Raw genomic sequence first — 22,836 nt, 5'->3', positions numbered from 1 at the left:
TCAAGATTCAACATCGAATTGAATACCTTAAAGCATTTACATGTGCACATTTTCCTTGCAGGCTTGAAAGAAGCCAAACTGGAGAGAATTCTTCTGTATATACACAATGTGGTAAAGCCTTTGCATATAACAATCATCTTCAAAGGTATAAAAGAATGCATACTGGAGTGAAACCCTATGAATGTAATCAATGTGGTAAAGTCTTTGCTCAGCACAATTATCTTCAAAGACATAAAAGAACACATTCTGGAGAGAAACCTTATGAATGTAATCTGTGTGGTAAAGCCTTTGCTCAGCACATTCATCTTCAAACGCATAAAAGGACACATACTGGAGAGAAACCCTATGAATGTAATCAGTGTGGTAAAGCCTTTACTGATCACAGTGCTCTTCATGTGCATAAAAGAACACATACTGGAGAGAAACCATATGAATGTAATCAGTGTAGTAAAGCCTTTGCTCGTCACAGTCATCTTCAGATTCATAAAAGGATACATACTGGAGAGAAACCTTATGAATGTAATCAGTGTGGTAAAGCCTTTTCTCAGCACAGTCACCTTCAAACACATAAAAGGATACATACTGGTGAAAAATCTTATGAATGTAATCAGTGTGGTAAACGCTTTACTAATCACAGTGCTCTTCGTGTGCATAAAATAACACATATTGGAGAGAAACAACTTGAATATCATCAATGTCGTAAAGCCTTTGCTCAGCATATACATCTTCAAATACATAAAAGAGCACACAATGGGAAGAAATCCTATGAATGTAATCAGTGTGGTAAAGTCTTTGCTCAGCAGAGTCATCTTGAAATGCATAGAAGGACACATACTGGAGAAAAACCCTATGAATGTAATCAGTGTGGTAAAGCCTTCACATGTCACAGTCATCTTCAAAGACATAAAAGAATACATACTGGAGAGAAACCTTATGAATGTAATCATTGTGGTAAAGCCTTTGCTCAGCACAGTCATCTTCAAACGCATAAAAGGACACATACTGGAGAGAAACCTTATGAATGTAATCAGTGTGGTAAAGCCTTTATTGATCACAATGCTCTTCGTGTGCATAAAAGAACACATACTGGAGAGAAACCTTATGAATGTAGTCAATGTGGTAAAGCCTTTGCTCAGCACTGTCATCTTAAAGTGCATAAAAGAACACATGCTGGAAAGAAACCATATGAATGTAATCAGTGTGGTAAAGCCTATACTGATCACATTGCTCTTCATGAGCATAAAAAAACACATACTTGATAGAAACCATTTGAATGTTATCAATGCCGTGAAGCCTTTGCTCAGCATATTCATCTTCAAATACATAAAAGATCACATAATAGGGAGAAACCCTATGAACGTTTTCCTCAAACACATAGAAAGACACATACTGGGGATAAACCATTTTCAGGTAATCACTGTAGTGAAGCTTTTCCATGTATCAGGGGACTTTGAAATCATTACAAAAAATCATTCAGCAGTGAAATGTAGTCAGTTTGGTTTAATTTTACACTTCATACAGGAGTAAAACTTTGTAGGCAATCAATCTGATAAAGCCTTTGCAGGTTACAATCATTTTTGTGTACTTGAAAAACATTATGAGGGCTTCTCATTATCAAGTATTTGGTGGGATATTTAGCCATCACACTCCCAATCAGTTACACAACAGTATTTCTTTTGTAGCAGTAAATTGACAGTGTCAGCCATCTGTGTAAGCATTATGTCCATTTTTATATTGTTGCTTCAGCACACTCATAGAAAAAATGTATTTATTAACTTATGAAGCCAGATTGAATATAAAACTCCCCATTGGAGTGGAGCAGAGAAGCAATATTCTCCTCTGCTTGGAAACTTCCTTGGGGGAGCAAAACAGAAGAAAAATCTTTTCACTAGTGCTGTAGCAGACTGCTACATTGTGGAGCAGTTTCCCCCAGAGTTGATTGAAGCCAAGAAGAAATGTTTATCATTGCTTGGAAAATCCCTGGTGGTGAAGAGAAGAAGCAATGGACACTCCTGCCTGTATCCTCTCTTAGCAGAGTGGAGCAAAGCTCAGTTGTAATGATTCTCTCTCTGAGAGAAGCAAGAGTACTAAATCCTGCATGGAGACCATGCCCCACTAGAACCCAGCTTCATTTACAGCCTGATTTAATGACAGTCAGGATACCTCTTTTCCTCATAGCTGTGGGTTTTCAGGATACCTTCCCTTCACAGCAGCATGTGTAGCCTGTCATTGGACATGCAGGGTACATTTTTTCAGAGCCCTAGGTATCTAGGATACATTCTATCCAAAGATTCAGGAATAGCATGACTTCCCAAAAGTCATGATATCTTTCTCTTCAGAGCTGCAAGTATCCAGGACATTTTCCCTTCACAGCTGTAGGTATAGCCTGACTTAGGACACTTTGGGTACATTTCCTCCATAGCTGTAACTCTTGTACAATAATCTTAAATGATAACGAATCCCTTTTAGATTTATGCTTCCTTTCAAGTGCATGAAATAACTAATTCAGCTGTAAAACTTATGGATTTGTATGATTTTCTATTCTACTTGTGTTATATCTAGTTCCCCTTATAAAAGACTTTAATTTCATCCTTGGTTACAAAGGGATACAGTATCGTCATGAAAGTTACATGACAGCTAGAGCAGGCATCTACGAACTCACATCCTTAAGCTGCAGCATGAAGCAGAGTTGGAACTGATTTTGGAGATCACTGCAGTGTGGTTTCTATTTTGAAATATTTGATGTGCATGCTAAAGTGTGCTATTTGTGTGGCAAATCCATTTAGTGAAGTTTATTTTGTTTTCCTCATATTCGTTCTGTGGCTTTTGTTCATTTTGTTCTTTTACTTAGTTAAAATGTATACAGTGTTATTTTAACACTGCAATGTATACAGTGTTACCCCTATTATCTAAGTGGTCCATTGGTTTTGTTTTTGTTTTTGTTGTTAATATCAGGCAGTGTATGATCACACTTTTCAAAGAAAGATTTCTCTGAAGAGGTGGTAGTTTGTTATTACTGCTGTGTTTTTATATTTTCATAAATACCCTTAAAATTTTCTTGCTGTTTATTCAGGCTGGCTTGGATATCAGTAATGATGAGGAATACATATGAACTCATGATCCTCTTGTGTCTGCCTCCTGAGTATAAGTCCAAGTGTACGTAATATACTCCCAATATGTGCTGTTTCCTCAACATAATTTAGCAACGTTAATGTTAAAATGCTTAGGAGAAGATAATATAAGAAACATTAAATACTTCATGTGTGTATTCAAAAGAGTGTTTTCTTTTAACTGGTAGAAATGTTGGTTGTGGGAATCAAAGCCAGTTCCTGTGGATGAGCAGCCAGTGTTCCAAGTGCTAAGCCTTATATTCATCCACATGATTGCGTCATTAATAGCAATAAGTGTGATTGGCTGATCTAGCTTCATCTTTATCTCAGCCCTAATGGCTCATAATAACAATATGATTGATCATATCAGAAACTAACTTAGACTTGGTGCTTGTGGAATTTTACAAACCCACGTCTCCACAAAATGAGGGAAAAGTACAAAATAAACGATCAGGAGAGAAACTGACAATACAAGTCTTTAAAAGATGGTTGACTAACCAAAACCACCAGAGTGAATTTGTCTCCCAGGTGGTAAATAGGCATCAATGGGAGTCCATAATCTCACATGTGAAATGTACCCCTACTTGTGTTTATAACTCCTGTGAGGAGAGAATAGGAACTTGCAGGCATGAAGTCTGACTTGTCTGAACAGGCTCATATTCTACTTCCTTGATGCCTGCAAAACATTCAATTTGGAGCTCTGAATGGTGGTGACTACAGAAGACATACGAACTGTGAGGAGATCCTGAGACTTGAAGTTACTAAAAGACTTAGACAATAAGGTATTTAAAGGAGTTTTGGAAATTGGAAGAATTTTTAGGGAGGGATCTTAGGGTTGAAATCACAAGCATCAATTCACGGAGACCTTTCTTCAGTTGTAACTAAGGACAAGCTGCATTAACTATATTCCATTTCCACTCAGCTGTGGTAGGTCAGCTCACTCCAGTTCTTCCACTCTTTAATTTTTGGCAACTCATATAGCAGTCAGTGAAAGTACCCTGAAGTCCACACTGGGACTGCGTTGCTCCTCAGGCTCTATCCCAGCAATTCATGGTACCTGCCTGACTCACAGGCATAAGGTTATTCTAAGTGATATTTATATCTCTCCCTTTGAGTAACATCTAGTGGAACAGTAAACTCCGTGAAATTCTAATTTCCCTGGGAATTTCATTGTGGGAAAAGACTGACTCCTCCAAATGAGAATCTCTCTACTAAAGCAACATTTATGCCTTATCTGACTGTCGTGCAACAGTAAAAGAGTCTGAAATTGGGGGAGGCATTTAGAGATGGAAAAACTTTTAATATATGGCTTAGATATATTACTTAGCTGTGCAGATGTCTTGCCTTCTATCCAAAACTGTTAGGACCCAATGAAGGATTAATTACTTTAGGTCTTCATCACTGTTCCAAGTAGTATCAGGCAGGAATCTTCTGCCTAGTTTTTCTATCCAAAACAGCATGTTCAATCCTGAAACCATAACAAACAACAGAAATGGACTCAGCAGACTTTATTCAAATATTTGCGCATACTTAACTTGTGAAGGAAGAGGAAAAGTAATGCAATATATTTTAAATAAAATGTTTAAAAATAAATGTTAAATAAAAACATGGCTAGAGAGTGAGCTTAGCAATTAAGAGCACTGAGTATTGTTAAATTGGACACAGGTTATACTGATAGAAACCATGGTTGCTAACCATCTCCTGTAACTTTAGTTCCAAGAGAATTGATTCACTATTATGGCCTCTGCAGGTACTGCACACACCCAAGTATAGGCAAACACACATATACATGAAATAAAGCTTAAAAATGAAATTCTGTACAGTAATGTGATAGCCTTGAGACAGACAACCATCATGACTAGCTAAAAAGATCTTTGTGGTCATTAATAGAAGCAAAGGTGGCCTTTCTCTGAGCAAGGTTGCTGAGAAGAAAAGAAAGTCTTATTCTAGTGAAATAATTGCTCAGACTAGCTATTCATTTAAGAACATCATTTACAGTGTGTATAGGTGTGTTTCCCATTTTTTTCATATTTGTGTTCTATGTGGTTTTATTTGTGAGGATTGTGGTACTGACATATCTTTTAAATGTATCTTTTATAGCATGCATTTTAATCTATTATAATACATCATGCATTGTGATATATTTATATCTAAAAGATAGTTGTTCTCTGTAAATCTCCATCAGGTTAAATGGTTAGAGTTGCAGTCTTCTATCCCTATTTAAATTTTGCAAAGCATAACCTCAGACCAAAGTAAAGGAGATTTAAGGATGACAGCTGTTAATATTTAACCATCTCGACTGGCCTGTTTTGGGTTCTGACAGGATATGCCCTCAGCTGCAGCCACTAAGAGGGCCACCTGTGAATTTTCATTATGTTCCCTCTTAAAAGTGCCCTGCCCATCTCCTATTTTCCTCTCTCCCTTTCACTCCCTGTGTCTGTTCCTCTCTCTCTCTCTCTCTCTCTCTCTCTCTCTCTCTCTCTCTCTCTCTCTCTCTCTCTTTCCTCTCTCATATTGCTCCTGTCCCTGAATGCTGGTCTCTCCCCTCCCTTTCCACAATGTATGATCCCTTTTTCTAATTAAAAAACATTCTGGTTGAACCACTTCACAAGGAATCTTTCTTTCAAGCAATGCTTCTCTTAAATTACAGCAGCTTATTGGAATGCAAAATCTTTGCCAAAATGGATCCTCTTTTAACCTAAACCACCAGTGGATACATGCTGTTAATAAATCAATTAGAGCAAAACAAAATTGCTTTGTGTGGTGTAAAATACAAATCATACAGTGATTCTCTAAAAAAATTAAAACTGTGTTAATCTTGAGCTTGCTTTGAAAAGTTTTTATTTCCTCACTCTGATGCAGATTTACATTCAATCAACAATTGTATAAGGCAATATGGTTTCCAGGTTATCCTATTTGACATTGTTTTCTTTACCAAAGGGGAATGAAATTCATTTAGCAGTCAAGGATATTTTCTACAATGGTCAAACAGCAGAATGCTTTAAGCAAATATCTGAATTTCTGGTGAAACAGCCATCCACTCCCAACTCATTTTAGCCAATTGGCAATTGAGGGAACTGGAGTTTACAGGGTGAGTGCTGGCCAGTGACTTCTTTGGTTTTAGATTTTGACTGTAATCTTGAGTTCCTATTTAAAGGACAGTTTTATATTTATAGGTCTGTTTGAAGTCTCCTTTTATCAGTGGTGCCATTTTTGTGTGTTTTTATTAATTTTAATCTAATTATATTTCAGATTTTCTAAAAATAGCGGACCTTTACCTAATTTTGTATTCTGAGAATTTACTGCATATGGATTCCTTGGAGTTTTTTGATTGGGGACTTTCTGTGGGAAAACAGGTTTATTTTTCTCCCCTTGATCTTAGAGTCTTCCCTTTATTTATTTCTTAGCATATCTGGTTTTTTTTTCATGTTTTTCCTGTCATTATTGTTTGTAATTTTGCTTCTTAAGTCATTTTTATGGTTAGTACATTGGTATTGGATTTTTAAAATAGTCTCTTGTATTTTCTCTCTTTCCCAATTTGCTTCAATTCTTAAAATGACATAAGCAAGCATCATCTGATGGAGAATCAATCGATGTCTTGACCAAATCACAAGGACCAGTTTCAGTGACTGTTAGAGATTATGTCACTTGGTGACTGATGTGGGAAGGTTCTTCCACTGAACATGACAATTTCCCTAAGGAAGTTGCAGTCTACTGAGTAAGAAAGCTAAGCTGGGCAATGGTGTCTTCTTTAATCCCGGAAATTGGAAGGCAGAGGCACGTGGAATCAGAAACAAAGTAACACAGAATATATCATATAAAACTAAGAGAAAACATATGTAGATGTACAGATTAAGATACATGGGACTAGGTTAAATATAGGTTAATTTTATTTGGGAGTAGTCACTTGCATAAGAAACTGATTAACCCACAACTTCCAGCTACAAGGATCCTTACCCAGCTGCTCTCCATTTCCCAGCCAGAACCAAGAGAGAGCAAGCCTGTCCCAAACCCCAGACCAAATATCACACTCTCACTTACACACCTGTGACTGCACCTGAATGAGTGTGGTCAGTGGCACACTGGATCTCTCACTACAATTCCCCTTTTATTCTAAAGAAAATGATTTAGACCTGATATGAAACTATATACAAAGAGAGCAATTATCAAATATGCACCAGAAGGAAAAGTAAGAACACACACTCTTAAGACCCATTGCCAGTGAAGTAACAAGAGCAAATGGCAAGAGGTACATACCCAGTCCTAGGGCAAAGGCACACAGAGATTTCCATAGAGTTCCATAAACTGGAAAGCTTAAGTCTTTTATCTAAAATTTCTATCTAGGAAGAGAGAACAATACTTGTGACATAATGCCTGATTGTAGAGAAAAATAGTGACAACATCCCATACCTAAAAAGCGAATAAAGCTGTCACATTTCAGGAAGTTTTCATTTAGAGAGAAGGTGAAAAAAACTGTGGAGACAGTACTCACATCTTTGCAGATATGGTCTGTAATAGTTCCAAGGGAGAAATGAAGGGCAACTCCCATGAGATACAGCTGTGGTGTATACAAGGCATCCTGCACTGCCCTAACATAAGTCTGCATGGCACTAAGACTAAATCCCAACTTATATAATAGAGTTGTGTTAATAATCTGTCAACACAGGTTCATTATTAGAAAAATAATCCAACATAATGGTAGCCCAAACATTACCTTGGAGACAATTCACTGAGAGGCAGGAGTATTTTAGGACTTTCATTCTACAGCTTCAATATCTCTATAATTCATAAACTTGCAGGAAACATTTTTTAATTTTAAAATAACAATTGCAGCCATTCTGATTTCATTATTATGGAGGTAATCAATTCATTTCATAGAGGCTGGCATTCATATAGATAACATGAGGCATTGCTTAAATTATATTATAAACTATACAGATGAAAGTTCTCCAAACATTACACATTATGTGTATATATGGTCTCTTGCACCTTGTCTTCCTATCATTCATATATTTCATGTATGTGTGCATGTGTAACACAAACTCATGAAGAGATGACATTAATGTTAATTGATTTTGTTATGTATATATATATATATATATATACATATGAATGTATGTATTTATATAGATACAGATTCCTTACAATAATCATTTAGGGATGAATGATCCTATTATTTACTGCATTTGATGTTAGTGAAAATATCATAATGGCCATTTGTTCTCTGCCATTTGTTCACTGGGAGACATAAACAACTATATCTGTTTACTCAAGCTAGGGCACTGATGAAGGAGCAGAGAAACAAGCCCATCTAAGCATCAGATATTTAGTTCCTGATTATACTGACATTACTTACAGTAACAAAAGTGAGCTGTGAGTCACAGGAGCTCCTTGCAGAAACATCTGTATACTATTCATGATAGTACATAAAGCTGGCAACCTTGGCACTCCTTGCCCCATTTGATGGCAACTAGTCCAGCTAGCCTCATCTCCTCAGCAATGTTACCACTTATGTAACTATGTAGAGATGCCTTGTGACTCTTTCAACTTTCAGAAGCTTTATTGCAGAAGAGCCTCACTCTCCTCCCCAGGAGAGGATGCCTCAACTTAGAGGAAACAGCTATGTAGCAAGCCATCTCAGTCACAAAGCACAACCCTAAAGATTAACTGGCTTGCTGAAAATGCACTGCAAACAGAATAGGATCTTCATAAGGTGTAAACATTACTCTTTGGAAAGGCAGAAATGTACAAAACTCAGAGGATCAGCTATTCAAGATCATCCCATGCTACATAGAGAGATCAAAGCCAGTGTGGATTACATGAAATCATGTTTCAAAAAGGAAAAGAAAAAATTGCTTGGTGTATGTGTTGGGACTGGGCTCCACATGAGATTCTGTATGTCCATTCCTGCTTTCTCTATTTTCTCCACTTTCTGTAATAAGGGGCTTCTTGGATGAGGAGCTTTTAGCTGTACTTACTTGTTCCTATAAGAGTAAGATTTAGAATGTAGTTAGGGATTATGCTGGTCAAGTAACAATGGAATGTGGTTATTTTCCCAAGGCTTATGACTTTACTGGTTTTAGGAAATGGGCTAGATTTTTATTATCAGGTATCATTTCCCACTGTTTGAGTGCACTTTAAGTCTGCTTTGTTCCTGCAACTACGGATCAAGGAACATTATAAAAGACGGTAGAAAAAAGGTGGGAGGAGTCAGACTATTAGGAAGTCCAGGTGGAAATGATCTCTCATAGTATTGGATGCAGAAAGAAGACCAGGTCATGGCTAGGTCAATAGAAATGTTAAAAAGGAAGGAGAAAATTTCATGGGGTCCACCCCAAGCAAAGGACAACAGGCAACTAATGACTGCTTGGAAGAGGAGAAATTACCTCTCCCAGGGAAGAACTCCCTTCTGGGTGTCCAGTGCCGAATGCTGCATTCTGATAATATTTACACAAAAACTGACTCAGCAGGCTGAGCCTCTCTCTCTCTCTCTCTCTCTCTCTCTCTCTCTTCTCTCTCACACAGTTAAAAATGAGTATCTCTGTTCATCCCTGATCCTGTTCAATTATATCTTTTTAAACTTTGTCTTGCTTTCACATATCTTTCTTTTGCAAAAAAAAAAAAAAAGCACTCCAAAAATGTTCTAGTTTTGAAACTATCTTCTTCTAAAAATCTTGAACCTTTGAGTGTGATGTGTTTAATCAGGTGGCAAGTTGGTTCAGGGTTTTATTTATGTATTTCAATCTAGACCCATATCAGGCAGGAAGACAGACACTATGAGTGTGAATAAATTTGGCTCTATTGTTAGAACATTGCCTCATTGTTTTGGAAGAACTTTTCAGAGGATGAGCAGTTCTGTACATTTGAAACTAAACCAGTACAAAGAAGAACAATCTAAATATCTGGTTACTATTAAGCTACATCAGTGCCCACAATGGGATAATGAAAAACTGAAGGCAATTAAGAAACAATGAAAATTAAGTATGAAAGGCAGAGCAACAATTTTATTGATTATTGTGCTTGGTAATTGATAATTGGATATGTACTCAAGGATTAATGGAGGTAAAAGTTTTAAAGGAAGGAATCAAGTGAGGAGATCCGTTATCCCTGTGGATAAAATTGTATGGAGACATTATTACAAATGTATTGAGTATCTGAGCTCAGTTGAGATCAGTAGTCTGTTCTAGAGTGAAAGAATCTTGGTCTAGACTGTAGCATTTCTCAAGATATATGGGTCAAGTCTCCTTTTGTGTGTAATGATCCTTTCACAGCATTTGCATGTTAGATATTTACACTATGATTCTTAACAGTATCAAAGTTACTATGGTGAAATAGCAACATATGTAATTTTATGGTTGGTGGTCACCACAACTTGAAGAACTTTGCCAAGGGGTCACAACATTAGGATGTTTGAGAACTACTGCTCTAGAGGGGTTAGGTAGAGCCTTCTAATTAAGAGGTACATCAAATTAAGCTCTTAGGAGTTCCACATGTAATGTTCTTCAATGTGGGGACTTACAAATTTCACCCCAGCTTCTACTAATTTTGTGTTGTCTAGTGTTTCTAGAAAATATTGTTTGTGGCTGTTCCTGTGGGATTTCACACAATCTACTTATTCAGTCATTATCAATTCAGCACTGACTTCACAAACACAAATGATTACTGCTGACAATGTTTGTCAACTCATCATGCACCAAGGAAAAGCATGTGAAACACTCTTTGTTTTTAGGATGAAAGATAAAAAAATGCAGGGAATCAGGAAATGCTCACATTGTACCCTGGCTAGGAAAACAGAGCTTTCAAGAATGTGCTTCTCCTGGGAGAGGAGTCAGTGAGAGATTTCCTGAACCTAAGCCCTTAAAATATGGACCACTCTCTGCTTGTCATCAGTGCTGGAAGCTGTGGAGATACAGATTTCAGGATTAGCACTGTACTAGTTACTTTGATGAGTCTCATGATGTACTGAGAGAAGCAACATATGGAGGGAAATGTTTATATCACCTCACAATATGAAGGTAGCCCATCAGGGTGAGATGGTGTGACAGCAGGAGCATGATGTAGCTGGTCACATTTTATGGTACTCTAGTGTTTGTCCTCTTGTTTCCAATTTCAAAGACCACTATTTTAATTGCAGGCTCATAGCTTTTATAGATCATGTTATTTTTCTCTGTTTCTGCAAATATGATTTAATTCATTAAATAGCTTTCGTGACTTGACTAAAAATTGTGCCAATTGTAAAACTCAGTATCTTAGTATCGAAACAGATTCCTTACCTCACTTGGAAGGGTTTTTACAATTATGCTTTTCCTCAGGCAAGCATAATCAGCCTGAGTAATTACAAATCACAGTTGGAATTTTACTGTATTTTCAGACAGGTCCTCTCTATGTATCTTTGGGTAGGTTTATTTCTGTGCATTCCAGGTCTAGCCTATCCACATCAAAGTGAGTTCTAGGTCAGAAAGTGGGACTGTCTCCTAAAGCACACTCACTCCAAAATATCTCTACTTAAGAACCTCTAGGATGGAGAAGATGGGTTACCAGATAAAGTACTCACCTTACAGCTAAGAACTTGAGTTATTATATTGACATTATAAAGCCTGTTGCAACAGTATGTACCTATAATTCAATGCTTTTAAGTCAAGATAAAAGGCAGACAGGAGAAAACCTGCAAACATATGCAAAAGAGATAGAAAACTAGAGACACAGTCTCAAATATGATAAAGGGAAAGGACCAACACTAAATGTTGTCTGACTTTTACACCCTTACTACAATATACCTGCACACCTTCCCATATATAAATTAGCATACACATGCAGTCATAAATGAATATATAATAAAATTACACTTTACATGAGGTGGCACACTCCTTCTAATACTGAGGAAGTGGAGACAGGCATATTTTTGCAAGTTTGATGCCAGCCACATCTACACTGAGTTCCAGAACACCTTAGGTTAACAAAACATATTAAATGCCATATTCTATAAGTGTTTGAAATATTTGAATACCATTTATCTATCTAAACCATATCTCTGTACGATCTATTTTTGTGCCAATACCAAGCTGTTTTCAGGACTATAATAGCTTGAAGTCAGGGATGGTGATGCCTTCAGAAGTTCCTTTATTGTACAGGTTGTTTTGACTATCCTGGGCCTTTTGTTTTTCCATATAAATTGGGATTTTTTCTTTCAAGGTCTGTGAAGAATTGTGTTGGGATTTTGATGGGGATTGCATTAAATCTGTAGATTACTTTTGGCAAGATTGCCATTTTTCAGTATGTTGATCCTACCTATCCAATAGCATGGGAAATCCTTCCATTTTCTAGTATCTTCTTTAATTTCTTTCTTTAGAGACTCAAAATTCTTACAGTACAGGTCTTTCACTTGTTTGGTTAGAATTACCCCAAGGTATTTTACGTTATTTGTGGCAATTGTAAAGGGTGATGTTTCCGCTGATTTCTTTCTTGGCCCATTTATCGTCTGTATATAGCACAGCTACAGATTTTTTTTTTGAGTTAATCTTGTATCCTGCCACTTTTCTGAAATTGTTTAACAGCTGTAGGAGTTCTCTGGTAGAGTTTTTCAGATCACTTACATAAACTATCAGATCATCTACAAACAGTTAATGTTTGACTTCTACTTTTCCAATTTGTATCCCCTTGATTTCTTTTTATTATCTTACTACTTTAGCTAGAACTACAATTAGAATATTGAAGAGGAATGGAGAGAGTGGGCAGCCTTGTTTTCTTCCTTATTTTAGAGGAATTGCATTGAATGTCTCTCCATTTAATTTGATGTTGGCTGTGGGCTTGCTGTATATTGCTTTTAATGTGTTAAGGTATGTTCCTGCTATCCCTGATCTCTCCAAGACCTTTATCATGAAGGGGTGTTGGATTTTGTCAAAGGCTTTTTCAACATCTAGTGACATGATCATGTGGTTTTTCTATCTCAAGTTGTTCATATGGTGGATTACATTGATGGATTTTTGTATGTTGAACCATCCCTGCATCACTGAGATGAAGTCTACTTAATAATGGTGGATGATTTTTCTGATGTGTTCTTGGATTCCATTTGCCAGTATTTTATTGAGTATTTTTGTATCAAAGTTCATGAGGGATATTGATCTGTAGTTCTCTTTCTTACTTGTGCCTTAGTCTGGCTTGGGTACCAAGGTTATTGAAGCTTCATAAAAAGTTTGGCAATTACCCTTCTGCTTCTATTATGTGGAATACTTTGAGGAGAACTGGTATTAGCTGTTCTTTGAATTTCTGGTAGAATTCTACACTGAAGTCATCTGCCCCTGGTCTTGTTTTGGTTGGTATACTTTTGATGACTGCATCTATTTCATTTGTGGTTACAGGTATATTTAATTTGATTATCTGTTCTTGATTTAATATTTGTTAGTAATATGTTTCCATAAAATTATCCATTTCCTCTAGATTTTCGAATTTTGAGGAGTACAGGTTTTCAAAGTATGACCTGATAATTCTATGGATTTCCTCAGTGTTCATTGATATGTCCCCTTTTCATTTCCCATTTTGTTAATTTGCATGTTCACTCTCTGACTTTTGGTAAGTTTGATAAAGGTTTGTGTATCTTGTTGATTTTCTTGAAGAACCAACTCTTCGTTACATTGACTCTTTGTATTGTTTTGCTAGTTTCTACTTTATTGATTTCAGCCCTCAATTTGATTATTTCCTGGTGTATACTCCTCTGGGATGAATTTGCTTCCTTTTATTCTAGAGCTTTCAGTTGTGCTGTTAATTCTCTAGCATTTGGATTCTCCAGTTTCTTCATGTGGGCACTTAGTGTTATGAACTTTCCTCTTTGTACTGCTTTGAAATTATCCCATAAGTTTGGGTATGTTGTGTCTTCATCCTCATTGAATTCTAGGAAATCTGTACTTATTTTTTATTTCTTCCTTAACCCAGGAGTGGTGCAATTGTGCATTATTCAATTTACATGAGTTCTAGGGCTTCCACAAATTGTGTTGTTGAATTCTAACTTTAAAGCATGGTGGTCTGATAAGATACAGGGAGTATTCAATTTTTTGTATTTGTTGAGATTTGCTAAGTTGCCAAGTATGTGGTTGATTCAATATAAGGTTCCATGTGGCATTGATTAGAAGGTATATTCTTTTTTGTTGGGATGGAATGTTCTATAAAAGTCTATCATAATTTCTACTAGTTCCTTTGTTTGTTAAGTTTCTGTCTGGTGGTCCTTTCTAATGATAGAAGTGGTATGTTGAAGTCCTCCAATTAAGTGTGTGATGTTTTATGTGTGATTTAACTTTTAGTTATGTTTCTCTTTTTAACATAGATGCCTTTGTATTTGGGGCATAGATGTTTAGAATTGAAACTTCATCTTGATGGTTTTCTCCTGTGGTGAGTATGAAATGGCCTCCATCATCTCATTTGATTTATTTTAGTTTAAGGTCTAATTTTGTGGTCCACTTGATTGGAAAATCTTTTCCCAACCCATAACTCTGAGGTGCCATTTGTTTTTGAAATTGTGGTGTGTTTCTTGTATGCAGCTGAAGAATGCATTCTCTTCTTTGTATCCATTTTTGTTAGCCTGTGTCTTTTTATATGCAAGATAAGACTGTTCATACTGAGAGATATTAATGACCATTGATTGTTAATTCTTTTTTGTTTTGGATTTGTTTGTGTGAATTTCCACCCCTTTTTTTCTTTTGGCTGTTGGTAAAGTGGGATTATCTATTGCCTATGTTTTGCTGGTTGTTGTTAACTTCTTTGGGTTGGAGTTTCCTTTCCAGATATTTCTGTAGGGGTAGATTAGTGGATATGTATTGTTTAAATCTGGTTTTGTCGTGGGATACCTTGTTTTCCCCATCTATACTGACTGAAAGTTTTGCTGGGTATAGTAGTCTGGGCTGGCATCTGTGGTCTCTTAGTGTTGGTAGAATATCTATCCAGGACTTTCTGGCTTTCAGAGTTTCCATGGAGGAGGCAGGTGTAATTCTAATAGGCTTGATTTATATGTTACTTGACCTTTTTCCTTAGATGCTGTTAATTTTTTCTTTATTCTGTATGTTTGTGGTTTTGATTATTATGTGGTGAGGGGACTTTCTTTTGTGTTTCATTCTATTTGGTGTTCTGTAAGCTTCTTGTACTTTCATTGGCATGCCTTTCTTTAAGTTGAGGAAGTTTTCATCTATGATTTTCTTGAACATGTTTTTGACACCTTTGAACTGGGTTTCTTCACCTTCTTCTATACCTATTATTCTTAGGTTTGGTCTTTTCACGGAATCCCAAATTTCCTGGATATTTTGTGTTAGGGATTTGTTGGACTTAAGATTTTCTTTGGTCAATTAATCTGTTTCTTGTAGTGTATCTTCATTGCCTGAGATTCTCTCTTCCATCTCTTGTATTCTGTTAGTTATGCTTGCATCTGTGGTTCCTGATTGTTTACCCAACTTTCCTATTTCCAGCATTCCCTCAGTTTGGTGTGTGTGTGTGTGTGTGTGTGTGTGTGTGTGTGTGTGTGTCTATTTCAGTTTTCAGGTATAGCCTGATTTCTCACCAGTGAGGACAATGGGCATGGCCATGATTCTCTTCCCTGAAGATGTCAGTGTCTTTTTTTGTTGGTGCCTGTAACATGGCTCAGAGTTGTATGAACAGCTGTGAGTAATTCCTGAATCCTGTCATCCAATTGTGATGAAAGACCTGTGCCTCACAAACACCACCTTATGAGCTACAGCATTTAGCCTGCTCTACACACTTGCAGGATCATTTCATAACTCATTGAAAAACAGGTGTTTATGCCAGATGGGGGTGGCACACACCTTAAATCCCAGCACTTGGGAGTCAGAGGTAGATACATCTCTGTGAGTTTGAGACCAGCCTGGTCTATATGAGCAATTTCCAGGATAGCCTCCAAAGAGGCAGAGAAACCCTGTCTCAAAAAAAAAAAGAAAGAAAAGAAAAAGAAATGAAAAATAGGTGTTTACTATATCTATCTTGCATCCAAAGTGGTTAAAACATAATACTCTTAAATAATACAATATGTCTTTAAAATTAATAAGAACTTTTACTTAAACTGCTCAACAAATAATGCAGTAAAATATAAAAGGTTTTAGAAGAGGCTGATTCAGTGAAATTATGACCAAAAATGCAATGACTCACACATATGTAGCCTGTACATGTGTATACTTAAAAGCTTTATGATTAAGTATGATGTATCAATAAATAATAATTGGAGTTGGTAAAAAAAAAGGAAAAATAGGTGTTTACTAGGGAAACAATTACACAGATAAGATTAAATAACCACTGTGGCCTTCCTGCCCCAGAAGAAGCAGTCTCTGACAATCCCTTACCACATCTAGAACAGAATCTCTTTATTTGTCTGCCTTTTACCCAGAGTATGAAAAATGGAGTCTTAAGAAATAGTGTTTTGGGATGGAGAGATGGCTCAGTGGTTAAGAGCACTGATTGTTATTCCAGAGGTCCTGAGTTCAATTCCCAGCAACCACAGGGTGGCTCAAAACAACCTTGAATGACATCTGATGCTCTCTGCTGGCATGGGGGTTGAAAACTGTATACATAATAAATCTTCAAAAGAAAAAAAAAAAGAAATAGCATTTCTCGGTATTGGACATAGCCAGGCACTATCTCATAAACATTACTTCCAGTGCACTGTGCAATGACAATCCATTTTACAGGTATATTCACAAGTATACACCATTGGTCAGGATTATTGCCAGTTAGGCATGATAAGGACAGCACCAAATGGCACAGCAGGGATTTCCTTCTTACTCCAATTTGCTCTTCACAGGAACAATCAATACTGATCACCTCTTTGCCTTTTGCCTGATCAGGACTCCAGTGCCCCTAAGAAGAGAGAGCTGAGCCTGAGGTCATGCATCTAGGAAAATTTTCAGTTTCTCAAAGGCCCAAGTGAACTTCGGTAGCAATGTTGGCAAATAGCTCACTAGAAAGGAGAGCAAAACACACATTGTCCTATTCTAGCCCAGCCCTTTTTCTAAGATTCTCCAGCAATCTAGATGCATCCTACTAATGGGAATAGGGAGGCAAACCCTTGGGAGTAATTGCCTTAACTGAAACAACTAGAAGTAGAGAGATACAAACAAGAAGCACACATCCTAGAGTATTTTCGTTCCCCATATCATCTGGTGGGGCTGGGAGTTGATCCCCCACATGCTGTGGAATATTATTTTGAAAAATTGTTTATCTTGAAGAACATTTGTTTTAATGATGAAATAATGTGTTTCATTCCTTTATGTTGTATTTCTTTAATTCGGTGAAGCTGTGTTTCATTTGGTTGTCTAAAACACCTGTTTGCTCTAAGAGCTTAAAGGCCAATAATGAGGAAAGAGAAAGGATAGGTGGGGCTGGCAGGCAAAGAGACTTAATAGGAAATCTGTGAAGGATAGAGCTCTAGCCATGAGTAGGTGGGAGAAAAGAAGAGAACAGCCACACAACCAGGTACAGAATAAAGAAATAAAAGAATAGAGAAAGGTAAATTCCAGAGACAAAAGATAGGTTGGGTAATTAGTTAAGAAATTCTGGGTAGAAATAAGCCAAGCTAAAGCAAGCATTCAAAAGAAGGGATAAGACTCCATGTGATTTATCTGGGAGCTGGCTGGCAGGCCCCTCTTAGAGTATGAAGTGTAAAAGAACCAAAAGTGTGTATGTGTACGTTTTAAGATCATAATGACTTTAATTTACAATAGGTAGGAGACACAAAGCAATCCTCTTTAATAAACTTGGCATTTAGCTTTACTCAGAACATTTTAATAAGGCACATTTTAAAAGAGTATTCACCTTACAAATTGTTCTGCAATATACAACATACAATATACAATATACAACAGCTTGGAAAAACAACATTTAGAAAACAAAAAAACAATGTAAAAAGACAGATTAAAACAACTACAACAGTACAGATATGGCTCAGATTTTACAGCTTTCTTACTGCATGATCTATGTCAGAGATCTGTTCCTTAAGCTGGCTCCACTGCTCCATATTTAAAGAAATGCCTTTCATTTCACCTTCTGAGTCCATCCAACGTTGTCTGTTATCAATTAGAATTTTTCCTTTCAAGTCCAGAACACTGATGTATCTCAACTTCCCAATCTGAAGCATGTTATCATCTCAGTTGCGGCTACTCTGCCTGGAAGATGCCAATGCTCTAGAAGTCTCACCAGGCCTTTGCTTCTTCACAGGTTTTTCTGGAACAACTTGCTTTTTCCTCTTTAACTTTTTTTCAACCTCACTGTCAGAATAACTACCTGAAGAGCTTGAAGAAACAAATTCTTTGATGTACGCATTTCTCTGCACCTGCTCTCCAATAGCCTCCAACTCACTCACTCCGGACTTCCAAAAGTGGTCAGTTTTAGAGAAGGTTCCATGTAGTGCTGAGAAGAAGGTATATTCTTTTGTGTTTGGATAGAATGTTCTATAGATATCTGTTAATCCCAATTGGTCATAACTTCTGTTAGATCCTTTTTTTCTTTGTTAGGTTTCTGTCTGGTGGTCCCGTCTAGTGGTGAAAGCAGGGTGTCCCCTACTATAAGTGTGTGGGGTTTTATTTGTGGTTTGAGCTTAATAATGTTTCTTTTACAAATGTGAATGCCTTCATATTTGGGGCATAGATATTCAGGATTGAGACTTCATCTTGATGGGCTTTTCCTGTGATGAGTATGAAATGCCCTTCTTCATCTCTTTTGATTGATTTTAGTTTGAAGTCTAATTTGTTAGATATTAGGATTGCTACACCAGTTTGTTTCTTGGGCCCATTTGATTGGAAAAACTTTTCCCAACCCTTTACTCTGAGGTAATGTCTGTCTTTGAAGTTGAGGTGTGTTTCTTTATACAGCAGAAGGATGGATTCTGTGTTTGTATCCATTCTGTTAGCCTGTATCTTTTTATAGGCAGGTAAACACCATTGACAATGAGGGATATTAATGTCCATTGATTGTTGGTTCTTGTTTGTTTCGGGTTTGTTGGTGGTGGTATCATCTAGTATGGATTTCACCCTCCTGTTTCTTTTCGTATTTGGTAAAATTGGATTATCTATTGACTATATTTTTGTGAGTGTAGTTATCTTCATTGCGTTGGAGTTTTCCTTCCAGAACTTTCTGTAGTGCTGGATTTGTGGATATGTATTGTTTAAGTCTGGTTTTGTCTTGGAATATCTTGTTTTCTCCATTTATAGGGATTGAAATTTTCAATGGGTATAGTAGTCTGTGTTGGCATCCACGCTCCCTTAGTGTTTGTAGGTTATCTATTCAGGACCTTCTAGCTTTCAAAGTCTCCATTGAGAAGTCAGGTGTGATTCTGATAGGTCTGCCTTAATATGTTACTTTACCTTTTTTCCTTTGCTGCTCTTAATATTTTCTCTTTATTCTGTAGGTTTGGTGTTTTGATTATTATGTGTCAAGGGGACTTCTTTTTATGGACCAGTGTGTTTGGTGTTCTGTAAGCTTCTTGTACTTTCATAGGCATATCCTTCTGTAGGTTGGGGAAGTTTTCTTCTATGATTTTGTTGAATATGTTTTCTGTACCTTTGAGCTGTAATTCTTCAACTTCTTCTATACATTTTATTCTTAGATTCAGCCTTTTCACTGAGTCCCATATTTCCTGAATATTTTTTGTTAGGGGTTTGTTGGACTTGAGATTTTCTTTGGACGATGACTGTATATCCTCTAGCAAGTCTTCAACAACTGAGATTCTCTCTTCCATCTCTTGTATTCTATTGGTTATACTCACATCTTTACTTCCTGATATTTTATCCAGCCTTTCTTTTTCCAGCAATGCCTCATTCTGTGTTTTCTTTATTGTCTCTATTTCAGCTTTCATGCCTTGAACTGTTTCAAGTGCTTCCTTCACTTGTTTGGTGGTTTTTTCTTGGGTTTCTTTAGATTCTTTAAGAGGTTTGTTTATTTCTTGAATTTTTTGATTTGTCATTTCCTCCATTTCATGTAATTTTTGCTTGTTTTTCTTCTATTTCTTTAAGAGATTTTCTTGTTTCCCCTTTAAGGGTCTCTATCATCTTCCTAAGATAATTTTTGAAGTCCATCTCTTCTTCATCCTCTGTGTTGGGCTTTTCATATATTGTTGGTGTCGAGTCCCTAGATTCTGGTGGTGTCATATTGTTCTTTCTGTTGTTGAGTGTGTTCTTATTCTGTCTTCTTCCCATCTCTTCTTCCAGTGGGTGCAGGTGGGGTCTCTCTATCTCCTCTTGTGACCCACTGGTGTGTGTGAGCCAAGACTTCAATGTCTGCAACTCTGGATCATCTTGCCTCTCCTGGTAGGCTCCTCACTCAGTAGAGGTTGGGCAGGCAGAGTGGGAAGAGTGAGATGTTTCCAGACTCAGGGAGCTCCTCCCTGCCTGGGCAGGTCCAATCTATGCAGGTGCAGGCCGAGAGAAATCCAGGGATGGAGCAGATGTAGGTCAGGAGTAGAGTAGGAGAAGAGGGTACACTCACCTCGGTAGGTGTCTGGCCAATGGAGGGGGAAGGAAGAGCCCAAAAGTGTTTTAAAACATCACCAGAGGCTGTTGCAAGCATGACTGTTTGTGTTGCTTCTCCTTTGCTTGTTCCTTGAGTGTGTTGGGGGAGGCTGTCCTGGCACTTTCTTCAGGAGTATAGGATACATGAGCACCCTTGTTACCTTCTACATAGTATAGTTTTCTACCTCAATTGTTCCTCATTCACATCATTGACTTACCTGTAAAGTCCCTCTGAAGATACAGAAGTGGGAGGTTCTGCAGCAGGCAGAATGCAGGATGCTGTGAATAGAGATGGGCAGAACTTGAGGGCTTGGCTAATCATGGTGATGAAGGAGAAATGGGTGTGATGGACACTCCAGAGAGAAATCATCCATCAGGCCTCTCGTTCCCTTTCCCATCACAGAAATCTCATGTGTTTTCCATTGTCATTTACCTCTACCCTTCTTCCCAGTCTCTCCTCCCTTAGTCCTCACAGAGAGTCCACTGGGAAAGGGTAGAGGACATTCTACTCCAGTGAGTCACCCTGACTTTCTGGCCACTTCCCTCCCACACTAAGCCTTGCCTGTTTCTCCCTTATTCCTATGCTTAGGTTGATACAACATTTCCTTTCCATTCATGCACTCTACCCTCTATTTATTCAAAGTGTATTTGGGATCTTGATGTTTGTTGATTTTGTTATAAGTTTCTACTACCCAAATCATTTTAATGGAGAGGAAACTGTTGCCCATGCCAAGCAAGTATTCTCTCTGTCTCTGTCTTTCTCTCTCTCTCTCTCTCTCTCTCTCTCTCTCTCTCTCTTTTAATTTTGTTTTTTTAAGAGAGGGTTTCGCTGTGGCTTTGGAGGCTGTCCTAGAACTAGTTCTTGTAGACCAGGCTGGTCTCAAACTCGCAGAGATTCACCTGCCTCTGCCTTACTTCTTTATTTTTAAAGATATATTTATTTATTGTTAATAAAGTGTTCTGCATGAACATATGCCTGAAGGCTAGAAAAGGGCACCAGATCTCATTATAGATGGCTATGATGTGTCATTAGGGCTTGGCTTTGAGGTTTACTAGCCCAAATCTAGGCCCAGTATCTCTCTCTCATGTTCACATTTCTTGGGATGAGTCACTGGACAGCCTCTGACACTTAGCTATGGAGGATATTACAAGCTAAAGTCACAAACATTGGGATTTGTTTCAGTAGAAACTCTGCCATTATTCTCTGTATAGTGGTTCCTCAGAAATGGAAGAACAGGAGAGGCCTCTCTGCCAGGATTCAGAAACAGATGAGAACTTGACGTTTCATTACTAAACTCAGGATCCTCCCCTCAAGCAAATCAGTTCCACAGATCAACTGTCTCCACCCACTTTTCCTGCATGGCCTCCCCTCAAACAGCCTTCTGGCCTTACTATTGGTTAAGAGCCTTGCCCAAAAAACCTCTTTCACATTCAGTTGCTGCTTTCCAGACTCCAGGAATTCAGACAGCCTTTTCTTCAGGGACTGTGAGAGCTGACCAGAGGCTGCTAAAGGCAGCAATTGAGTGAAGGGGTACTCTCTGGCTTCCAGATATTAGGCCTTCTGGGGAGCAAAACCTTGTGACCCGGATCACAATCATTGTACTGGCTATCTTATTGTTTCTTCTGCTGCAGGCCAGCTGTGTTTTCCACAGTTCACAGGAGCATAACATGAGAAGAAACAGAGTCTGGCAAGTTAGGCTTCAACTCTTCATAGACACTGCCTGGAGTGCATGGGATCCTTCACCATCAACATCACCGGTTGTCATGGCCATGCCCATGTGTGTGGGATCTCCAGTGTAGGCTTTCTTCACTACCACCGGCATTCCCATCACCAGCATCACATTCCTCATTGTCTCCATCATCTCCACCACCACAATTATGGATCCTAACACTGAGGACAATGTATGGTATCCATCTGGCACTACCCCCCATCCAGCAAGAAAATGAGTAGATCCTGATCTTTCCAAAGAAAACAACGTATCTCTGATGTGAATCATGTCTCTGGGACCTGAGTCCTACTTGGCTTCCATTTGTATTTGAGCCCATATCCCAGTGTACAACAGACCCGGGAACCATTTGCACAGCCGTATACACTGTAGGGCTTCGGCCTGAAGCGGGGCTGGATTGACACACCCTACATTATGACTACATATACTGGTTATCCTGCAAGTAACAAAGATGTCTGTTAGAGCCAGGGAAGTGTTCATCTAATATAGAGGCCCTGTGATACCCTT

General features: G+C 37.8%; 1 protein-coding gene and 1 pseudogene across 1 annotated transcript in view; one reads left to right on the top strand and one right to left on the bottom strand.

Annotated features, from left to right (window-relative positions):
- The window catches only part of LOC100765287 (zinc finger protein 431), a 78,767-nt gene extending 73,207 nt beyond the window's left edge, over nt 1-5,560 (top strand). The window contains 2 exon segments of the mRNA XM_027398687.2: nt 163-668; nt 670-5,560. Coding sequence (XP_027254488.2) covers nt 163-668; nt 670-1,527 — 1,364 coding nt within the window. The 3' untranslated portion in view covers nt 1,528-5,560.
- A 12,488-nt stretch (nt 5,561-18,048) lies between these two features.
- Nucleotides 18,049-18,489, bottom strand: LOC100768461 (annotated as a pseudogene).
- Nucleotides 18,490-22,836: the final 4,347 nt, after the last annotated feature.

The sequence above is a fragment of the Cricetulus griseus genome, chromosome 9, assembly GCF_003668045.3.
Source record: "Cricetulus griseus strain 17A/GY chromosome 9, alternate assembly CriGri-PICRH-1.0, whole genome shotgun sequence".
Taxonomy (NCBI): domain Eukaryota; kingdom Metazoa; phylum Chordata; class Mammalia; order Rodentia; family Cricetidae; genus Cricetulus; species Cricetulus griseus.
This window is presented reverse-complemented; position numbering and strand designations above follow the sequence as displayed.